Below are 21,031 nucleotides of genomic sequence, written 5' to 3'. Positions count from 1 at the left end.
AAAACCCTTTTTTTTTTTTTCTTTCCCCACCCCCGGGGGGGGGGGGGGCCCCCCCCCCCCCCCCCCCCCCCCCCGCCTTCACTCTGTAGACACTCCCCTGTCGCCCCTCGTCAATCCCCCCCCTCGAACTTCTCCTCCCTCCTCCTCGCTCGCACCCCCACCCCAACTGTCATCACACCTTCCTGATCACCTTTCTTCCCGTCCATTCCCACCTGCGGGTCCCCCTCCTCCCGACCCCCTCCTCCCGACCCCCTCCCCCTAACCCCCACCCCTCCCTCTCCCCACCGCCTAACTTCAACCCACCATGTCCTTGCAGGACTCCATGACGTTGCTCAACAACCACCGCCACCGCATCCCCCTCCGCCGCGAGCAGATTCACGCCCTCGCCAATGCTCTCCATGCGCTCAAGCACACCCTGGGCCCGGAAAAGGCCCAGCAGACCACCGTGTACACCGCCATCCTCCGCCTCCTCAAAGCCCACGTGTCTCCCCTCCCGACCGCCTCCGTCTCGTTTGCCCAGGTCCAGGCCTCGCGCCTGCAAGGCTGGGCCGAGCGCTTCCTCGCCGAGGGGAAGGAACTCCCGAAGGAGATCTCGGACGCCATTGCCCAGGGCCTCGTCTTCGGCTTTGATCCACGCACCGGCCTCAGAATACCGCGCCACCAGCAGGACGAGCTTCTTCGCGCACAGCAACAACGAGAGCGCGATGAAATGATGCACGAGAGGGAACGCCTGCGTCTCCTCCAGGCCGACTTTACAAAGGCGAAGGACGGCACCAGAGCCAGGCCGGAGAACGTCGCCCCGGATCCCGTCCATTTAATTCCGTGGGAGGAGAGGGTATTACCGGTCCCCACCGGAACCGTCGCCGCACTGTATCTGCCGAAATTGGACATAGAGACCTTGAATCGGGAGAGGTTTCGCTCACTGCGCAATCGCACGGATCAGATACAGAAGGAGGTTTCCCACGCGCTTGCCGAACATGCGAATGGAACACACGTCTTGAAGCCGCGAATCGCCGCACTCTTGGAAACCCGCCAAAGACATGTCTCATTGCTTGACTTGCAGCGGAAGATGCGCGTAAACATCTGGGAAGAACATCGCATGGTAGAAAACGGCCGCCGCAGTTCCAAGCTGAGGGGTCGCATATTGAAGCAACTGCAGCGCGAGTTTGAAAAGGTCGAAAGGGCTCGTATGCGCCAGCTGGAGGTTGAAGAAAAAGAGGCACGCCGGAAGCGTCAGGCCTGGGTCAATGCTATGAACGATCACTTGAACAAGTTTCGCAGCTACCATCGCGATGTGGTACGGCGAGGCGTGCGTGCGATTACGAAAGCGGTTCTGAAATACCATGAAGAGTATGCGCGAAATGCAAGCAGGGCCGAGCGGGAAGCTGAGAAGGCCCGTATCCAGGCCCTGAAAGACGACGATGAAGAGGGTTATCTAGAGCTTGTGCGAAAGACAAAGAACACTCGAGTGCTAGAGCTTTTGGACCAGACTGACAAGTATCTCAAGCAACTGGGTGCTGTCGTGAAGGAAGAGCGAGTCAGGAGCGGAGTTGTCGAATACGAGAACAATAACGATGAAAAGAGCGGAGCCCGTCATGACTACTATGGGATAGCACATGCCATCAAGGAGGAAGTCGATGAACAATCTTCATTGCTGGTCGGCGGAGTACTGAAGGAGTACCAGCTGCATGGGATTCAGTGGATGGTGAGTCTTTACAATAATCGCCTTAATGGTATCCTCGCAGATGAAATGGGTCTGGGAAAAACCATTCAAACTCTTGGCCTGATTGCACATCTCATGGAGCGAAAGGACAATCCAGGTCCGTATCTGATCATTGTCCCACTTTCGACAATTAGCAACTGGGAGTTGGAATTTGCCAGGTGGGCTCCAGCGGTTCGCGTTGTCGTTTTCAAAGGCGACGCCAAGGCACGAAAACGGTTGTACGAAGAGGTCATCGAAAAGAAAAGCTTCAACGTCTGCTTGGTGACTTACGAGTACGTCGTCCGAGGAAAGAATTTCCTCAAGCGTATAGAATGGCAACATCTTATCATAGATGAGGGGCATCGTATAAAAAATCATGAAAGCCGCCTCAGCTCCGTTCTTCATGACCATTACAGAAGTCGGAATCGGCTTTTGCTCACTGGAACACCACTCCAGAATTCTCTCACAGAGCTCTGGGCATTGTTGAATTTCCTGCTACCAAACGTTTTCAAGAGTGCCGAGTCGTTTGAGAGTTGGTTCGCTGCTCCTTTCGCACAAATGGGAGTTGGAAATATAAGCACGACCGAGCAACAGGCACAACTGACGGAAGAAGAGAGTCTCCTTATTATTCGACGATTGCACCAAGTGCTTCGGCCTTTTCTTTTGCGACGGATGAAAGATGATGTCTTGAGGATGGGTGAGCAGCTCCCGGAAAAGCAAGAACACATACTTTTGTGTGAGATGTCCGCTTGGCAGCGCCACATGTACAGAAGGATCGTCAAGTCAGAACGAGTCCTTTTCACCGACAGCCACGGGAGGCATCGGTACGATAAGCTTTCAAATCCGGCTGTGCAGCTGCGGAAATGCGTGAACCACCCGTATTTGTTCTTCCAAGACCATGCAAGTCGGCTTGTTGACACTCCAGAGTTGTGGAGAGCCTCTGGCAAGTTTGACATGCTCGACTCTATTATTACAAAGTTGCTTCGAACGGATCATCGGATCTTGGTGTTCAACCAAATGACGAAAGTCGTCGACCTTCAAGAGAGGTTGTTGCGATACAGGAACATTCCGTTTTACCGTCTTGACGGTAGTACAAACACAGACGACCGTAAGCAGATGGTCAATGACTTCAATAAGCACGACTCAGATGTGCATGTCTTCTTGCTCACTACGCGGGCTGGTGGCCTTGGTGTCAACCTGCAAACGGCTGACACCGTCATCATTTTTGACAGTGATTGGAACCCTTCAATGGATCAACAAGCTCAGGATAGGGCGCATCGAATTGGTCAGAGAAGGGAGGTTCTCGTTTTGAGGATGCTAACGGCAAAGTCTATTGAAGAAGATGTTATGGAAAGGGCTTCATTCAAAAGAGGACTAGAGAAGAAGATTATTCGAGCCGGTATGTTTGATGAGCAAAGCAAAGACTCTGAGAGGCAAGCGATGCTCCGGGAGCTCCTACGGGTGGACGGCCCTGTGAGTGAGGATGAGAATGAAGATGGACTCCCAACTGAGGAAGAGATAAATAGGCTACTGGCAAGGAGTGAAGAAGAGTTTGGAATATTTGAGGAGATAGACGTCGAGAGGGTGGAAGAAATTTCTCATCGTGCGCGCCTCCTCATCGAGAAAGAAATACCAGAATGGGCGACCAAGGTACCGCAGGCTCTGAAGGACAAGGCGAATTCTTCGGGTGCTGGGAACTGGAACACGATGCCTGCTGGATTCGATTTAAGTTCATTGAACGAGCCAAAGAAGAAGCGTGCCGCGGCGACAAACGTTAGCTACGGCTTTGACCAATTGACCGAACGACAATACATCAAGCTGATGGAACGTTCGGAAGCCGGCGAGGACATACGACTATCTGAAGAAGCAGCGGCTGTTATGAGCCGGAAACGAGGCAAACGAAAGAGAAAGGGATCGGCAACATTGCCGAAAGATGATGAGGACCAGGATTATGATGGGAATGATGACTCACGTGTGGACAGCGAGGCTGACACAGGCACTCTGGGATCGCGTCCACAAGGTTCTCCAAGAATGGAAGACATGGTTGCCTCTAAGACACTTAGCGCAGACCTGAAACCTTTCGACGACGAGATGACCGAGGGGGGCAATGGAACTTGTGGGGAACAGAGCTTTGCGCCGTCCGGAACTGAGGACATGATTATCGAGGATGACGATGACGATGACGCAGATGTGGTAGACAAAGACATGAGCATTCCGAGACATAGCGGGTCAGAAGGTCCGACAGCTCGGTCTCGGTCGGAGGAGCCGGACAGCGAGACGTCAGAGGAGGGTGAGATGGACCGGTACTCTTCGCGAGCTGTATCTGGACGAGGAAAGGCGACCTCCCAAGAATGGTCCGAGGGGCCGAAACAGCGAAAGCGATTGAAACGCGGGACAGAGATAAAGCGGCGCGGGCGGGCTGGTCGTCGGAGTGTGGCGCAGAAACGCAAGATGGATCTGGAGGACTCTGGAATGGACCGCAGCGATGCAAGCGACGATAGCCCTCTTGTGCGTCCGTATCGGCGGAAGCGAAGGATCCGGGGCACAGAGTCAGGGACGCGCAAGCGACTTAAGGCGAGTGATACGGAGGAGGAGGGGGAGTTGGACGCAGAGAAAGAGGAACAAAGTGGTTCAAATGAGGGGATCATGCGGCGTGGGAGTTCCGGACGAATTCCGCGGATCCGATCTGAGACGGTCGAGAGGAGTTCGAAGAAGCGCGGAGACACGAAACGGACAGGAGCAGCCGAAGCGTCGGAGAATGGAGAGATCCAAGAAGGTAAGCGGATGGGGGATGAAGAGGACGGGGAAATCCGAGAAGAAGGCGAGCTATCTGATTCGAAACCGCGGGAAACAAAAGAAAACAAAGCAGTGTTGGAGCCGCGGGTTCCGCGGGTGCCCCGAGTTCCTCGCAAGCCCAAGGCTGTGGAGAAACGAGGGAGCATTGTTGGAGCACAAGTGGCACCGAATGTAGCGTTGATTCCGCCACCGATTGCCGGGCCCGGGGCACTGATTCATCCAATGCGAAGTACGGTGCCGACGATTGGGAGACCGCCGGTGAGAGGGGTGCCGCCAATGGTGCAGAGACCGCTCGTCGGGCACGGGATGGGACGCGGGAGAATTATGCCCCAACACGCCGGGTGGATGACAGGGCGATATGCAGCAGGGAATGCAGTGGGGATGGCCGCCATGGAAGGGGAGAAGGAGGCGATGCGGGCGAGAAAGTTGGCGGAAGAGGAGGAAAGTAGGAAGAAGCTGGAGCAGGAGAAGCAAGAGCGAGAAAGGGAGCGAGAGAGGGAGCGCGAGAGGGAGCGCGAGAGGGAACGCGAAACAGAACGAGAAAAGGAACGAGAAAAGGAACGAGAAAAGGAACGCGAAAAGGAACGCCAAAGAGAACAAGAGAGAGAACGGGAAAGGGAAAGGCAAAGGGAAAGGGAAAGAGAGGGCGAGAGGGAAAGACAACGAGAGAGGGAGCGCGAAAAAGAAAAGGAAAAGGAGCGAGCGAAGCAGGTCGAAGTCGAGAAGGAGAGAGAAAAAGAGGAACAAGTTGCAAAGGCAAGGGAGGCGGCGGAGATGGTGGAGATGGAAGAGGGGGAGGCCGGTGAAGAAGAGGAAGAAGGGGAAATTGATGAGGAGGAAGGGGAGATAGTGGAAGACTGCTAGTGTAATTTGTGTAAAGGGAAACTTACAGTGTGTATATTTGGAATGCGGCGGGTTCTGTAATTGGTTCTGTAATAAGCGGGTGGAGGCGGATGAACGCGCCAAAAGAAAAGCAAAAGAGGCCAAAGTGCGGCGACGTGAAAAACACCTCAACACCGCCTGTCCCGCCATTCGCTGTTAACTCTTTCCCCCCACTGCCGCCACCACTTGCTACCCCCCACCTGCCCCCTCCTCGTTCCTCCTCGTGCTTTCCCCCCGCCATCCGTACCGCCCCCCTACCCCCCCTTCATTCCGCAACTATGGCCGACGACAACGCCCCCTCTTCCGCCCCCGCGCCCCAGCCGCAGGCTCCCGTCCCCGCCCCGGTCCCTCCCGCCGCTGCCGCTGCCGCCGCCGCGTACAATCCCATGGCCCCCCAGTCCCACCTCATGCAACAGCAGACTCGCCAGGCCCAGCTGCAGCAGCAGCACAACCTCCAGGAACTCACGGCCAAGCTCAGCCAGTTCTGGCTCGAGCAGATGACCGAGGTCCAGCAGGCCACCGACTTCAAGAACCATCTCCTCCCGCTCGCACGCATCAAGAAGATCATGAAGTCCGACGAGGACGTCCGCATGATCTCCGCCGAGGCCCCCGTCCTCTTCGCAAAGGCCTGCGAGATGTTCATCCTCGAGCTCACGCATCGCGCCTGGGCCCAGACCGAGGAGGCTAAGAGACGCACCCTGCAGAGAAGCGACATCTCCGCCGCCATTCAGAAAACCGACATCTTTGACTTCCTTATCGACATCGTCCCGCGTGACGATCCCAAAAAGGACGACGTCCGCCCCGTCACCGGCGCCGTTGACCAGACCCAGATGCCGTACTACACCATGGCCAACATGCCCGCCTATGGCATGCCGCCGCAGGTCAACCCGGCCGCGACCGACACCTCAGCCGCCATGATGTATTCGCACAACGCACAGGGCGTGTACGCTAGCGCAGGGTATGCAAATAACATCGCCTACCAACCAGGCATGGTCAACCCACAGTACATGCGCATGCAGCAGCCCGTCATGTACGCCACCCCGGGCGCATACGGCGCCCAATATCTCGCCGGGGGAACCGCCCAAGATCAACAGCAACCTCCTCAGTCGTGATCCGGATGCCGGGCCTTGCTTGTCCCACCATCCCTTTACCATTCCATTTTCTTTTTTGCCCTCACCAAACTTCTTCCCCCTGGCCTTACATGTCACGATCTCGCCAGCTGTTTGCTCCTGTTCCCGAGATCGCGCCTCCCGCCTTTGTATAGCTCCAGTCGTCACCTCGCACGCAATCCAGATTCACGCACGTTTGCTCGGCTTTCGCAACAAGAACATTATCCATGCTCCCTTTTTGCTCATACTTTTGCTCCTGGCGTCGCTGCTAGCTGCCCCAGCTGCTTGCCGTCTTGCTCCTTGCGAGGCGTTTTCTTTACCCTGTTTGCACATAGCAATTCACCGCCACTGCTGTTGCGTCAAATCCTCGTAAACCCGTGTTTCGTTTCCACTTCCCTGTGTAGCGCTCTCTTTTTCTTGTTTTTTTGGTACCTCTTGTCAACTGCAGCATCCTGCTCACATCATGTACCTTTGAAACTTTGGTCTCGCACTCAGAAGACGTCGTGGTTGAAGAATCTCCGGTTTCCGGCATCCATCAACCGAAGGAAGCATTACTTCTTCTGAGTTCGTCGCCCACCTGAGGTGGTACCATAACATAAACTCTGCTGAGGGTGCCGATAGGCTTGCATGCCACATTCCCCACCTCCCCAGCACCGACGGGTGCTTTCCTTTCCACCTTGCCTTCAACACAAATACCATCGCCAAGGCGACCACCTAGACGGGCCTTACAATCTTTCCCCATTCCAGCATCTCTTGCTGTCGGTTGAGGGGTATGGGAGCAATCAAGGGTATTCGGTATGGCTGTGCAGAGTCGGGATTTCTCTGCTTTCAAAGTGAGAGCAGGCTTGTTCTAGACATGGTGAAAATGAGCGAGAACACTGGAGACTGCACGTGCAGCCGAGGGAAATATAGGGGGTTGCATGGACGCCCCAAATGTTCTAGGTCTGCGAGCCTTCGTCATGAGAGGCCGTCTGATGACATGAAGTCCAAGGTGCAGTCAGTACTTCAGACGGACAGAACAAGGGCCTGCATCCCTCCCGAATAGCTTGAGAACAGCTGGGCCGTCTTGTCCTGCCACTGAGGAACTGTGGACGTGTTGACAGCCGCCAGATGCTCTGAGCTTCGCCACGGACATGGGCGTCGTGAATGAGGGTGAGGGCGCGGGGAGGTAGGCGTGAGTCAGACATGGTGAAGACTACATGAGAGAAGTGGAAGAGCTAGGGTGTTCGTAGCCTGGCTGGGTGGGGACCGAGAGTGGCAACTGGCTGCCGCTGGTGACCGTTCGATTGGAGACTACACTTATTTCTAGGCTTAGTACAGGCGGATGTCGAGCAAAGTTGTGACGGGCGGCGAGAGACTTGAGCAACAGCTCGCCGCCACTTGTTGTTCCAAGAAGCTCCGTCTTCTTGACGAAGCACGTTGTGCCAATTTACGAATCAAAAATTTGTCATTTTTCCCTCATTCGCTCATCCACACCCCTCCCTCTTGACCATACAGCTCACAGAACCCCTCCTCTCGCACCCCCTCCCCCAACCGGTTGTGACTCACCGCGCTCCCCTGGACTCCGCCTATTTTGCACTGGCAATCCTTTTGTTCTCGACTATTGTCAGCCCCTGGGATGACGTCCAATACCCCTCAGAGTGGTGTCTCTGCTCAGCTCGAGCATCTCCAGGCGAGATACGTCGGTACTGGTCATCCGGGTACAACACAACAGTAAGTCGACCCCTTTTTTCATACACTTGCCATCAAACAACATCTCTTCCAAGTATACTGACTCCACCTATGTTGCATATTTGTGTTTCTCTCTACAGTGAGTGGGCTACCAATCAGCATAGAGACTCTATTGCCTCATATCTAGCCCACCCTTGGATGTTGGAGTATTTCTCTGTCGCTGAAGGAGCTTCCGTTGGTCGCATAAAACACAACTTGCTTGAGAAGATGCATCGCCCATGTGGTGAACCACCCCAGAGACAAAACATTTTAAAGCGCAAAATAGACGAGATCTCTAAATCATCCGCTGCGCAAGAGTGATTTACTCACAGCACGAAGTTTCACAACAGAACTATGGCGAAGCTCGCATACTTTTCACGATAGCATATCCAGCCCCACAACTTGTCTGACAGTCTTGGGCTGACAAGCAGTCCTTCCACGAGTCGCCAGTACTCGGACAAATTTTCAAACTGGGAGTCGCGGCGGAGAGGACCGCTATAAGCAGCCCAGAGACTCTCAAGAAAATCGGGATGGTCAGTTGATGCATTATCTGTGTCAACATACGGCCCCACGGACAAAGGCTTCATGATAGTTGGTGTTGAACGATGCCTAACTGTGAGTTTTATATGATGCGACCCGTGCGGCCAGTGTGCTCAAAACAAATCCTGCGGCGAAATGGTTGCCCCCACCCACATGAAAGCTATTTCACCAATCGTGATTGCTCTTCACAATCAAAAGTACATGGTGGAGATGCAGGGTTTCCCAAATTCATAGAAAGGATTTAGAATGCCCTCGGCTTATCTCGTGGGATGGTTCCACAACTCTACTCCTAAGCGCTTCAAGGCTCTAGTCAGCTGGGAACGTTAAGCAAATTTATTGTGAAGGCCACTGTGCGGGCCCTCCCCGGAAGATCGTTGCCCTGCGAGGCCCGCTTTACTCTTGTCGCTTTTGAGGCGCATTCGCTGCATCCAAAGCGACTGAGCGAGCGAGTACACTCTAGAGTGCAGGCAGCTTGGCGAATTTCATTCGAGAGGGTGTGCTATCCCCTAGCCGGCGCTTTTTGTCTTCAAGATAAGCGGCAAATTTCCTTCGAAGAAAGTCACTTGTCCAGGGACTTCGTCTCCTTCAAAGGCCAATATGTGCGTTGCAACACGATTCAAAAATGAAATATCATGCGAAACTATGACGGCGCAGCCTGCAAATGAAAGGAGCGCATCCTCAAGCGCGCGAATGAGGAAAGCGTCCGCATCGTTCGTCAACTCATCTTTGAACAGTTGAAAGAGGTGAAGAAAATTTCAGGTTAGCTTCATGTGAAAAACATAAACACAACACAAAACAGAAAGAGTTTCAATGACGTAAAGAAAGCAATGCAGTTTCCAGTCATACCTCCAAGGAGAACATAGGCTGAGTACAGCCCACTAGGCTGAGTACAGGCGGATGTCGGCTCACTGCTTCTGTTGGAACGTCACCAAATCGTCGCCTTGCGCACCCAATCCAGTTCCTGATCCAGTGCTCTCGACATTTTCATCATCAACGAAAATTGGAGATTCCTGGGGATCTCTACCGGGACCAGCACGTTCCAAAAGGAAAATAAATTAAAAAATGGAACCTCGTGTTTCCGTTTCGCTCTGAGTTTCAAGGTGAAATGCTAGCAATATATTTCAGGTTCTAAGTTGGATTAGAGAAACTCTTCCGTGGAGGGAAGACCGGGAACCAGTGCTCGATTTGAAATTAAACTGAGCAACTCAATAGACGCCAGATGCAGACATCCGGGAGCACATGAGACGTCCCATCCTGAGGCCATCTTGAAGCAGATGTGGAACAAAACGCATCATTCCAATCGCTCGCTGAAGAAGTGCAGAAGCGAATGCGATCGCCTCGTAAACACACATTTATGTCCAGATGAAGTAACTCTGGACAGGGAACTAGATTTTTGTTAAGAAACGCTCCTCTCTCAGACATCAGCGTCTGTATAATTCGCCCCCGACATGACCTGAACCCAATTTTGCCACATGTGCTGTTGGCAAAAGCTGGTTTTTCAAGTTCTAGTTTGTGGGAAGAGCGCATCTTTGCGGTGAATGAGATCCAAACCACCACGAGTCCTTGCGAAGACTCTCTTTGTTTGTGGCATCTCACGAGTGAAATCACGATTCGCAGATTATCTGTCCCCTTTTCCAACAAGCAATGTAGTTCTGGCCTGCTCGTGTCATCTGGATAAGTCCCTCATATCATGAGCGCATGGTAGCGAACTTCCAGAGACGAACCCGGACACGATCGAAGTAAATCTCAATGGGCAGCGACTTGCCAAGTTTTGCCACTCTTAACTGATATAGTGACCCTCTTCCGCGACCGCCACTTCTTTTCGGAGTGATGCCCACACCCCTGACAATCTCCACTCCACCATCAAGAACAGAGGACTTGCTAGCTCTGCTTCCCTAAATGTTTGGGATTGTGTTCAGTCGTACTTTGTATCTGGTACGTTCCTAACACTCACGCTCCACAGCTTATTGTTGTTGGCTATGATGGCAAAGGTGTACTTCACGCTCCAAATAACACTTTTCCAATAGCGAAACCTAAATGGAGCCTAATGCTCGTGCTCTGAACAACGAGCGATGTACTATAACTTCTGAGTCCTCTAGCAACCTGGGTGAATCTGACCTCGAAATCGGGTAGACTAAAGTTGACGTCTCAGATTTGCAATGCGACGGCTTCATGTTGTGTTGACGCAATACCTGAAGAAACCTGTCAAAACCACAAAGAGCTGCGACAGTGGATAGAAACGCCGCCATTGCCGTGAGCGTTGTGCCTTGCTCCTGGTCATTTGCACGAACAACCATGAGACAGGTGTGAGGCAGATGGCCTCTCGCGGGATAGTATCGCCTGCGAAACGAGGACGAATAGGTGTCGATTTCATTCGTGTGTTGCTCGCGATACAGTGTAAATGCTCGGGCCTCAAGCCAGAGTTGTTCGCAATGCTTATCTTTACGTAAATCCTTCAGGATGACCATTGTGTTTGTCACAGTGGGCTTCGGATTCTCACTCTGACATATTGCTGCTCCTGAATGTTAATACGATGAGAAGGAGAAGTGTACGCATTTTCTCCCACATCATGTTACAAATTCGAAGAACTCAAGAGCCGAACATAATGAACTCGCCGTTATTCTGTTGCATTTCGCGCAGCAATTCCATTGCACTGATCCCTAGTACGACCTTCGAAACGTTAGTCCAGCCACCCTTGTTCGCGCACGTACCTAAGGCTTTTCTTTCGAATACCGTCGGCCACAGTCCCAAGCCGCTTCCTCTCATCTAAGCTCCAATCGATTTTATGCTCCTCAAAGCTCTGGTTTATGTATTTTCCTTCATATCCATCAAGTACCAGAGCCCAATTTTCGTGCTGATTCACACTTTGCAGCTTGCTCGGTGCAAACCGTGCTTGGTCTGCAATCATGCCTGCACACCAATAGCGCAATTTGCTCTCGTCGTATTCCCCAGAAAGTGCCATTACAATGCCTTGCCTTGCAATAGCTCTTAACTGCACGTCACGTAGAACCACATGACCACTTTCAGTCTTTTTCACTCGTCCATTCCAATACTTGTCCGCTTTTTTTTCCTTCCATGACCACCACGGCGCAAATCGAAGCATTCTTGTAACCCGTAGAGGCTCTGTCAAGGTCTCATCGTTGACGCCTTTTTGCATTGCGATGCGATGATATTTTCCTATCGCCGCAAGCAAAATGCCCTTTCTGGTACATACATTGCACAAGTTTGCAATGGAATTCTGCACTCGCTCAGGTCCGTACCAAAGACTGCCCACGATAGCGGCCAGTAAAGCATCTAAGCCTCTTTCTCCGACCAAGAGCTCATGAGCGGTCCATACAAGAGAGACGGGCACAGCAATACCGATGAATAACTCGTGGGCGACATTGATGACGAAAGCGACATAGTACACACATCGGCCGCAACGACCATCAGAATTCTGGACGGCTCGGGTGAGAGCAGATGCTATTTGCATGCCTACGATGATAATCAGAAAAACAGCGGCTATCGTCCTCTCGGATTGGCCACTGGAGATAGTACTCATATTTGCGCTGTGAGTTTCGTCACCGGAAGGCGTGCGGAACAGACCTTCGAGCCCAGTGTGCCCTTGCCGAGGGACCAGCGAGGGACCAGCGATGGGCATATGACTATACCGTATATATATATATATACAATACAGCCCATCGCTAGCAGCGTCGCTGGCAATGAAAGTGATAACCTTCAACACTCGCTCCACTATTGCTCGAGAGGCTGAATACAGTAGAGCCCATTTGGTGGATGCCTCCTCCTAAACGGAAGATAGATGGTCGTTTACGGTTGGAGCTCCCGCGCACCCGAGATATAAGCGGTAGCGAGAGTACTCTTGACTATCTATCGAAAAGTAAACAAAGAAAGAACAATATCAGAGAATAGACATCTGAGGGAAGCCCAGGGAAGGGCGTCCTGACGGGGATGGGCGGGTGTTGTTGGTGGAATGGGGGAGGCGGTTTTGGGGAGCGCGCCGTTCGTGGTGAGGGTCGGCCGAGTGTTCTTCCCCCCCTTTTTCCCCGCAGCGCCCGTCGCCCTCTCTCTTTTATTTCTACGAAATTCCTTCCAGAAGCGTCCACGCGTCCGGCCCGGATTCCGCCGGGCCGTCCGCGTGCGCTTTTCTAAAATTCAAATAAAATCTCGGACTACAGAATAAAATCTCCCTCTACAGTAAAATGCAAATTTTCCCTAAAAATATCTCACAGTGGGCAAAAGAGAAATATACATAGCCGAGAAGTCACGAGACCCTCACCCGGCCGTCGGCGATATGTAGGACAGTGCACGCTCGGTCGAATGCCAGGTGTCGGCATGTCACTCGCTACTCCCTGGACAGCTTCACCCGCATACACAAGTGTATACAGACGCGGAGCGCAAAGCGGAGCCGAGTGTGAGAGCGATACGGAGACGGAGGCGTGCTAGACTGCTTGGCCTTGGGACAGCATATGCGCGAAGATAAGGCGCGACGCGGCGGTGACAGAAATACTACTATCAAAGTAGACCTGCAGCATCTCCATAGATATCCAGTCCAAACGATTCATGATCCAAGCGTCTGTGAATCCGAGTCCTAAAAGCTCATTGTACGCCCCGATTCGCGCGCTGTGTGAGGAATAAAAGAACCTTCTTGTCGGAACAGCACCAACACGCAGCAGCGACAATGACATGGCGGCGTTCAAATTTGCAGTCCCCAAGCGCGTTCCAGCTCGGAGGTTGAAGAAACCAGCATTTTCCGATCGCTGTGTCATCCACCTGAGCATCAACAGCCCGGGAGCATCCCATTCGGGATTGCGACGGTAGGAGAGTCGCAGAGGTCGTTGATAAGACTTCGCTTTGCGATGCGTCAGGGCCACATCCACGCTAGCATCCGTGACATCAATGTCTTCTGCTGCCACGTGTGCCACGGAAATTGAACTGCATTGAAAAATAAATGCGAAAACGACCATAGCGCAGGAGCCCACTTCCTCAACGACTTCGATGCCCAAGCTAAACTCTGCCACACGCATCGTGATTGCGGCCCTAATCTCGATTCGTTTTCGCGCTTCAGTTCGGTCGCGATCGGTCTTGTTCATGTACGCAGTAACCATGGCAGACACTAGCGGGGAACGCGTCGCAGATAGTAGTCCTTGAGTCTCATGGAAACGGGAGACAGCGCTGATATAATTGCGAACCGAGCTTGGACCTACCCTACCTTCCAGGTACATGTAACCTAGGAAAGCGGGCACGTCCCCATCATTTGCAGGCAGCGGATCTCGACCGTTTTGATCACAGAACACCAACCACTTCTTAATCTAACTGCTCCTGTTTGCCCACGTCTGCGCCTTCCACCCATGCGACACCAGCAGCTCCGCCGCCACCTCTGCACCCCCCGTCTCCCCTTCCATCCCCGTCCTGGCCAGCACCGCATCCCGGATCCCCGCCGTCCACAACTGCGCTACCCTACCCTTGCCACCACTAATTCCCATGCGGCGTTCACTGGTCGTGAGCTTTGAAGTGTGGTATAACTACCTTCGTCCCGACCACTCGGAACGAGGGGGGTTAGAGGTAAGGGAGCGCGCGACGCTGGGTAACCCACGCGAGCGCGAACCGTACGGAAGGACTCGAAAAGAGGGAAGGCTCACGTGGCCGGTGACGCGCAGCCGGTCGGTGGTGTCAGATCCGGACGGCCGGTCACGGGTTAGAAGCCTGAGACTTAGAGGTAAAACCGGACGGAGTTAGCAAAAAGCCGTAAAGGGAAGGGAGGCGAGTCTGCCCCCGTTTACTGGAACGGGGCAGGTGCCCCCGGTCTTAACCCCTAAGTGGGACGCCAGGACACCTGTCCCGCTACAGTAGCTGTTACTTACTGTATACCAGCTACTGTGCTAAATTGGCTAATTTGTGCCATTAACTACTAATTACTAATTACTTACCGTTCGGATCCTACACGTGTAACCAGCGGGTACTACTGTACTCCGCACCGGCCGTGTGCTGTAAATATAACTCCTTACAGTTCTTCTCGCGCTTACAGCCCATCGTACTGTATCCCGGGGCGGCAGCGGTGGCGCCGTTGCCTTCGCGCTGTTGTACTACAGACCCCCTTCCTTACTTCGCGACACGTCCCCGTCGCGGCGGGTTAAAATCCCTGCCAGCCGTGACGGTCTCCTATCCCGAACGGAGACCATGCGTCGGCCGCGGAGACGCGGCCGTACAGTAGTCACCTTCCTCGAGTCCTCAAACCCGCATGCACACCCGCAGCGGCGGTCATCTCCCGACCCGCACGGAGGAGTTCAGCGCTCCAGCGGTTCGCGGTTCCATCCGCGGTACGCCACCGTTCGGATTGGGCGGCTTCAGCCTGCGCCGGGTCATCGAACAACCGGCGCAAAGAAGCGTTTTTCCAGGACCCCCCCGGAGGGCTGGCCATTTTTCCAAGAATTCCCCTTCGATTTCCTCCAAAACCCCACGGGTACGCCCCCGCCAGCCCCGCACCGGTACGTCTCCGACCTTTCCCGGTGCGTGCGGTACCTCTGTCGGCCAAAACAGAGAGCGAAAACCGCACGGTAGTCCCTTTCCCGAACGGTTCCTATTTGGAAACTAATAGAAACTGTAAAAAACAGTCAGAAACCGCATAAACACGTTTCTGTCTCCAAATACTCCCAGGTCGGCGACGACCTCAGGAGTCTGGAACCGTTCTCGGATATGGGCTACGATTTTTATTCGCCCTTCTAGAGGGGAAATCGTAGCCCTTCTTCCCGTACAGTATTCCGTTGAAGAACCGAGCGGGAACTCGGGTTTACAGGTACAGCGGACGAACCCGCTGTACCTTCAACCGTCCGGATAGGCTTGCCGTTGCCGTGGGGTGTCTTCCCCCGGCGCCGGGCATCATCAAACCGGCGCCAAAGAAGCGATTTTCCCCCACCCCCCCGGAGGGCTGGCCGTTTTTCCAAAAATGGCGCTCCTTCACCCGCGAGACAGCGGGGTGTGTGACCGCCAGCCTGTCCGTGCGGTCAGTGGGGAGCTCCCAGCGGCGGTACGCTCTGCCGTTCGTCCAAAACCGGTCGGTAAGTCCTGCCATTGTCACTTTCCGCGGAGGCCCCGATTTGGAAACGAAAGGAAACTGTAAAAAACGAGCAGAAACAGCCGTTTTACAGTTCCGGTTTCCAAATCCGCTTGGGCCTTCCCAAAGTCGGATTTTCCGTCTTGGGACCTCCGGACGCGGGCGAACCCGGGGAATGCAATGCCGTGAACGGGAGGGGGCTACGATTTTTTCCCATTCTTCTAGGAGGAAAAACGTAGCCCCCTTTTGGGCTTAATTAAAAGCCGGCGACCGGAGTCGCCTCCTTGCCGTCCAGGGCCCTCTGCGCCGGGTTAATCCGGCGCGGGGCAGCGGTAGCGCGCGGTTGCCCACGCGCTCTTGCGGTGGCGGGTTACCGCGACGGGTGCGGCTTGTGGCCTACCCCCGGGGTCGCCCGTCGGGGTGAGATCTTCCCGACCGCCTGGTCGGGGGTGCCGCTGCGGGTTTCCATCCGCGCTACCATGTCGGGTTGACGCGTACCGCGGCCCGACGGGCGGGCGACCGCACTATCGTCGTGACGGGTCATTGCGGGGGCGGGTTCCCGTTCCCCCCGCAACACCCGGTGCGCGTCCCCATTACCGGCTTGGGGCGGAACCGGCCTTTTCCTTGGTAATTTCCGCCTGCTTTTTCCTTGCGGCGGGTGGTTTCTCGGCGGTTTGACGAGCTCCGATTGGGTACCCCCCGAGGATCGGAGGCGTCTTGAACCGCCGCCGTGGTCCAGCGGCCACACGTGCCGGGCGGTGTATGCCGCTCGCGCAACTCGTGGTCCACAGTGCCCTGGAGCCCCGGCGAGGTCGTGCCCATACAGTATTTACGCGGCTGGGTTCCGTCTCTCGGCGGCGGGTATGCACCGGGGCGCCAAGCCGTTTGACCACCGCCGCGTCACGTCGTCCTGCGGGCGGGTCAGCTTCCCCCCCCCGCCGGTCCATCCGGTACGGCTCGGACGGTGGCACGCAGGGGATCCGCGTGCGCCGTAAACGGGTGGTGGCCGTCTGGAGGAGACCCGCGGCGGAGTCGCCCCCCATCCGCGCCGGGTATTCCGGTGCGGGGTTTGGGGTGGCGCACGCGGGGTTACGCGTGCGTCGGTGGCGACCTCGCCCCCTCCTGCGCCGGGTCCTCCGGCGCGGGGTTTGCAGTGACGCGCGCGGGGTTTCGCGTGCGTCCGTGGCGATTGGCCGCCTCCTGCGCCGGGTCTTCCGGCGCGGGGTGGGCGGTGACGCACGCGGGGTTCCGCGTGCGTCGGTGGCGACCTCGCCCCCCCCTGCGCCGGGTCTTCCGGCTCTGGGTGGGCGGTGACGCACGCGGGGTTCCGCGTGCGTCTGTGGCGACCTCGCCCCCTCCTGCGCCGGGTCTTCCGGCGCGGGGTGGGCGGTGACGTGCGCGGGGTTCCGCGTGCGTCTGTGGCGGCCTCGCCCCCTCCTCCGCCGGGTCTTCCGGCGCAGGGTGGGCGGTGACGCACGCGGGGTTCCGCGTGCGTCTGTCGCGACCTCGCCCCCTCCTGCGCCGGGTCCTCCGGCGCGGGGTTTGCGGTGACGTGCGCGGGGTTCCGCGTGCGTCTGTGGCGACCTCGCCCCCTCCTGCGCCGGGTCTTCCGGCGCAGGGTGGGCGGTGACGCACGCGGGGTTCGGCGTGCGTCTGTGGCGACCTCGCCCCCTCCTCCGCCGGGTCTTTCGGCGCGGGGTGTGCGGTGGCGATTGGCCGCCGCGCGAGGAAGGTCCTCCGCGTGTTTCATCCGCGGCTTGCGCCACGGGGTCCTCGGTGTGGTCGAGGTGCGATTCCTCGACCACGTTGACGCCTGCAGGGGCCGTTTGACGCTGGTTTTGCCAAGCGAACGGCCCCTGGCGGTTGAACGGGGATCCCGGGCGGGGGCCTTGCCGGATGCGTAGCTTCTGGTAGATGGCCTCTCGTGCCTCCAGAAGCTTGGCCCGCAGGCCCGCATCGGCAACGACGGGGCACGCCTCTTGTCGGTGCGTGGTGTCCAGGCAGAACCGGCACGGTGGCGGTCTGGGAAATCTCCCGCCGGAGAACCGGACGCGTGGATCCTGCCCTTGCCTCCCGTACGGTCCTGTGCGCACGTCGCCAGGGTTGGCGGGCGGAACCGGGGCGCCCGCCGTCAAAGCTGCCGGCGACGGATAGTAACCCGTCGGTGGCGAGCTCATCGAGGTTGGCGTGGCGGTTTGGTCCGTCACGGCCAGGATTGCTTCTTCAGCAAATCCCCCAGCCATCGGGATGTCGGATGCCGACTCAACCGACAGCACGGGCCTCGTCCTTGCGGTGCGGTCAGATCTTCTAGCCGCTCCGGGAGGTTCTCGGTGCGCCATGGCGGACATCCCCTGTCGACGGGAAGCCCGATTGGTTTCCCCGATCGCTTGCGCATAGCGAGCGACGGATTGGTAATCCACATCCGGGTGCGTAGCGAGGTAATTGCGGACCTGCGCGCACGTGGCGGGAAGTAACCTTACCGTGGGCCGTCGCTCGTCGCTCTTCGGGGCAGCCCGGCGGTGTCTGCCCGAGCGACGACGTTCCTCATCCGACTCGGTGTGGTAGTCTTCCGAGTCGGACGGGTCGTGCCGGTGCCGGTCTCGGCTCCTGTCGCGGCGTGCCCTGTGGCCCCGCCTGCGAGAGTCTTCCGAACCGGATGGGTCATCATCGGAGGGGTATCCTCCCCCTCCGGCATCGCGGTATCGCCCGTGGCGTGCCTCGCGGTTATCGCGGTATCGCCAGCGGCGTCCCTCGCGGTCTTCATCCGTCCTGTGACGGGGGTCTTCTGCGTCGGAATACCGGGTGTATTCCGCTTCGGTCCTGTGCGTGCCGGGTGCACGTCTTCTGGTCAACCGGTACGGGTCCCGATTCTCTGTCTCGGGGAGCCCCAGGCGGTTGTCTGTCCCGCGGGGGTAGCCCGTACCGGCGAGTATGGGGAGGACATTTTCTGTGGTCCTCCCTGTAGCACCGTGAACGGTTGGGAGATAGATGGCTCTGCCCTCCGGGTGAGGGTCCATCCTATCAATCCCGGGTACGGCGCCGATCGGATCAGCGATATTAAAGCTTGAGCCCGGAACGGTTTCACGGCGCGGCGCCGGCGGCGGTACCGCGCCTCCCGTTTCGGTAAATGTCGTGGCCAGACGGATGGCCACGGCGGAGCTAATAGCTCCCTTTAGAGCCAATGCGGTCGGAGATTCGTCCTCCTCCGCGGCGAGCGCTGCCACCACCTCGTCGCGTACGAGGGGGGCGATCTTCTCGTCCAGCAGGGCGCGGAGCGCGGTGTCCGCATGCTCCGCCACCAGTCTTGGTGCCGTTCGGTCGAGGCAAACCTGGACGACCTGAGGTAGTTCCTCAGCGAGGAAATCCTCCATCCAGGTTTGTAATCGCGGGAGTAACGCGTCGTACAGTACTTGTACGCGGTTCCTCCCACCAGCCGGTAGCCCGGCGGTGGTGTCCGAAACGGAAGGAGTCTTCTGGCCCCTGGTAGACGGCGGGCGTAGCAGGGCTTCCGGATTGTCGATCCGGGGGCGCTGTGCGCCTCTGCCACTGCGGGTACTTGCTCGCCCGGAGGCGGTATCTTCTCCGGCGGAATCCGCACGGTTCATCGTCGATGATCACTGGCGATCGACGCGGTGATTTTCGACCTCTTTCAATCCGATCGGTAGTTGCTCGCGCTGGCGATCCAGTGCGGGCTCAACCTCTGTAGTTATACCCTCCACAAGAGTACCAAAATGTGGTATAACTACCTTCGTCCCGACCACTCGGAACGAGGGGGGTTAGAGGTAAGGGAGCGCGCGACGCTGGGTAACCCACGCGAGCGCGAACCGTACGGAAGGACTCGAAAAGAGGGAAGGCTCACGTGGCCGGTGACGCGCAGCCGGTCGGTGGTGTCAGATCCGGACGGCCGGTCACGGGTTAGAAGCCTGAGACTTAGAGGTAAAACCGGACGGAGTTAGCAAAAAGCCGTAAAGGGAAGGGAGGCGAGTCTGCCCCCGTTTACTGGAACGGGGCAGGTGCCCCCGGTCTTAACCCCTAAGTGGGACGCCAGGACACCTGTCCCGCTACAGTAGCTGTTACTTACTGTATACCAGCTACTGTGCTAAATTGGCTAATTTGTGCCATTAACTACTAATTACTAATTACTTACCGTTCGGATCCTACACGTGTAACCAGCGGGTACTACTGTACTCCGCACCGGCCGTGTGCTGTAAATATAACTCCTTACAGTTCTTCTCGCGCTTACAGCCCATCGTACTGTATCCCGGGGCGGCAGCGGTGGCGCCGTTGCCTTCGCGCTGTTGTACTACATGAAGCAACGGGGGGCCGTGGTCGGAAGGGCGAAGCACGAGGAGCTCCTCTGCCAGCCTGCGCAAGCGCGCGTACCATGCTTGCGCTGGCCAGTGTGAGGCTATCAGCACCCCCTTTCCGCCCTCGGCCTGAATCTTCCTCACCACGAGCGGAAGGAAATCGAATGGCGGATTCCAAAGACACGCAAGCCCATCCCCCCAATACTCCCCCATCTGCTTCAGAGCGTACTTCTTCCTGGCCACCAGCGTTTCCCCAACCGGGCGATCTTTGAAGAAGACCTCGTCCAAGCGGTATTCGTGCTGTATTGATCGCAACAAGCGGTCTGTAGCTCGTGCGTCTCCCGGGTCCCACGTTCGGGAAAGGGCGTCTGAGTAGCGATTCACGGCCGAGGGCAACCAGCGCGCCTCTATTGTCACCCCCAGCACCACGAGCATCTTCTGCAGCCGACGAAGCTCGGCCATCATCGGCTTTGAAGCCGAGACCATGGCTTTCAGCACGTAGACGACTGCTTGGTTGTCCTCGTGTAGCAGCAGCCGCCTCACGCTCGGCTGAGAGACGTAGTCGGCGAAGTGCCTCTGCAATAGAAGCCTCACTGCCCTTAACTCCCTCAGCGTTATACTTGTCGCCCGGTCCTCGGCCGTCCAGAAACCGCGACCCTCCCACAAACCCGGTGACCCAGCCTCCTCGTCGTCGCCTAGGGTCCCCCATATCCCACGTGGGCGGCATCACTGTGCATCGTTGCATGAAGGTCCAGCCAGTGGAGTTCGCTGCCTTCTCCACGCGCCAATGAACGCCAATGTCGCAGGTCGCGCAGCGACTGCCGACAGAGGCGAACGCGACCCCGGCAACGTCTCTTCCTCTTCTCCCGGACCAGATCGCCGTCCATGGTGTCCGAAATCCTTCCGGGGGCTCCGCCCCCGGCCGCCCGCTGGG

At 56.6% G+C, this 21,031-nt stretch overlaps 4 protein-coding genes; 3 read left to right on the top strand and 1 right to left on the bottom strand.

The window, feature by feature from the left end:
• Positions 1–304: 304 nt before the first annotated feature.
• Positions 305–5,396, top strand: CHC_T00006862001 (hypothetical protein). XM_005710120.1 is given in 2 exon segments: positions 305–5,362; positions 5,363–5,396. 1 exon segment carries the CDS (start codon positions 305–307, stop codon positions 5,360–5,362), a length of 5,058 nt encoding a protein of 1,685 aa, XP_005710177.1. The 3' UTR covers positions 5,363–5,396.
• A 55-nt stretch (positions 5,397–5,451) lies between these two features.
• On the top strand, positions 5,452–7,944 carry CHC_T00006861001 (hypothetical protein). XM_005710119.1 is given in 2 exon segments: positions 5,452–6,492; positions 6,493–7,944. The coding sequence occupies 1 exon segment, from the start codon at positions 5,452–5,454 to the stop codon at positions 6,490–6,492; it is 1,041 nt and encodes a 346-aa protein (XP_005710176.1). The 3' UTR covers positions 6,493–7,944.
• Positions 7,945–8,107: 163 nt separating this feature from the next.
• CHC_T00010101001 (putative splicing factor 3B subunit 5) lies at positions 8,108–8,520 on the top strand. Its single transcript, XM_005710118.1, has 2 exons — positions 8,108–8,202; positions 8,301–8,520. Exons 1-2 carry the CDS (start codon positions 8,108–8,110, stop codon positions 8,518–8,520), a joined length of 315 nt encoding a protein of 104 aa, XP_005710175.1.
• Positions 8,521–11,419: 2,899 nt separating this feature from the next.
• CHC_T00006859001 (hypothetical protein) lies at positions 11,420–12,211 on the bottom strand. Its single transcript, XM_005710117.1, has one exon. It carries the CDS (start codon positions 12,209–12,211, stop codon positions 11,420–11,422), a length of 792 nt encoding a protein of 263 aa, XP_005710174.1.
• Positions 12,212–21,031: the final 8,820 nt, after the last annotated feature.

This window comes from Chondrus crispus, genomic scaffold (assembly GCF_000350225.1).
Source record: "Chondrus crispus Stackhouse genomic scaffold, scaffold_53, whole genome shotgun sequence".
Classification (NCBI taxonomy): Eukaryota; Rhodophyta; class Florideophyceae; order Gigartinales; family Gigartinaceae; genus Chondrus; species Chondrus crispus.
The sequence above is the reverse complement of the archived record's forward strand: the minus strand, read 5'-3'. Positions and strand labels throughout refer to the sequence as shown.

Coding starts and splice junctions, on each gene's coding strand:
- CHC_T00006862001 (XM_005710120.1), top strand. CDS start 305: ATGTCCTTGCAGGACTCCATGACGTTGCTCAACAACCACCGCCACCGC.
- CHC_T00006861001 (XM_005710119.1), top strand. CDS start 5,452: ATGAACGCGCCAAAAGAAAAGCAAAAGAGGCCAAAGTGCGGCGACGTG.
- CHC_T00010101001 (XM_005710118.1), top strand. CDS start 8,108: ATGACGTCCAATACCCCTCAGAGTGGTGTCTCTGCTCAGCTCGAGCAT. Junction 8,203..8,300: donor CATCCGGGTACAACACAACA/GTAAGTCGACCC, acceptor TTCTCTCTACAG/TGAGTGGGCTACCAATCAGC.
- CHC_T00006859001 (XM_005710117.1), bottom strand. CDS start 12,211: ATGCAAATAGCATCTGCTCTCACCCGAGCCGTCCAGAATTCTGATGGT.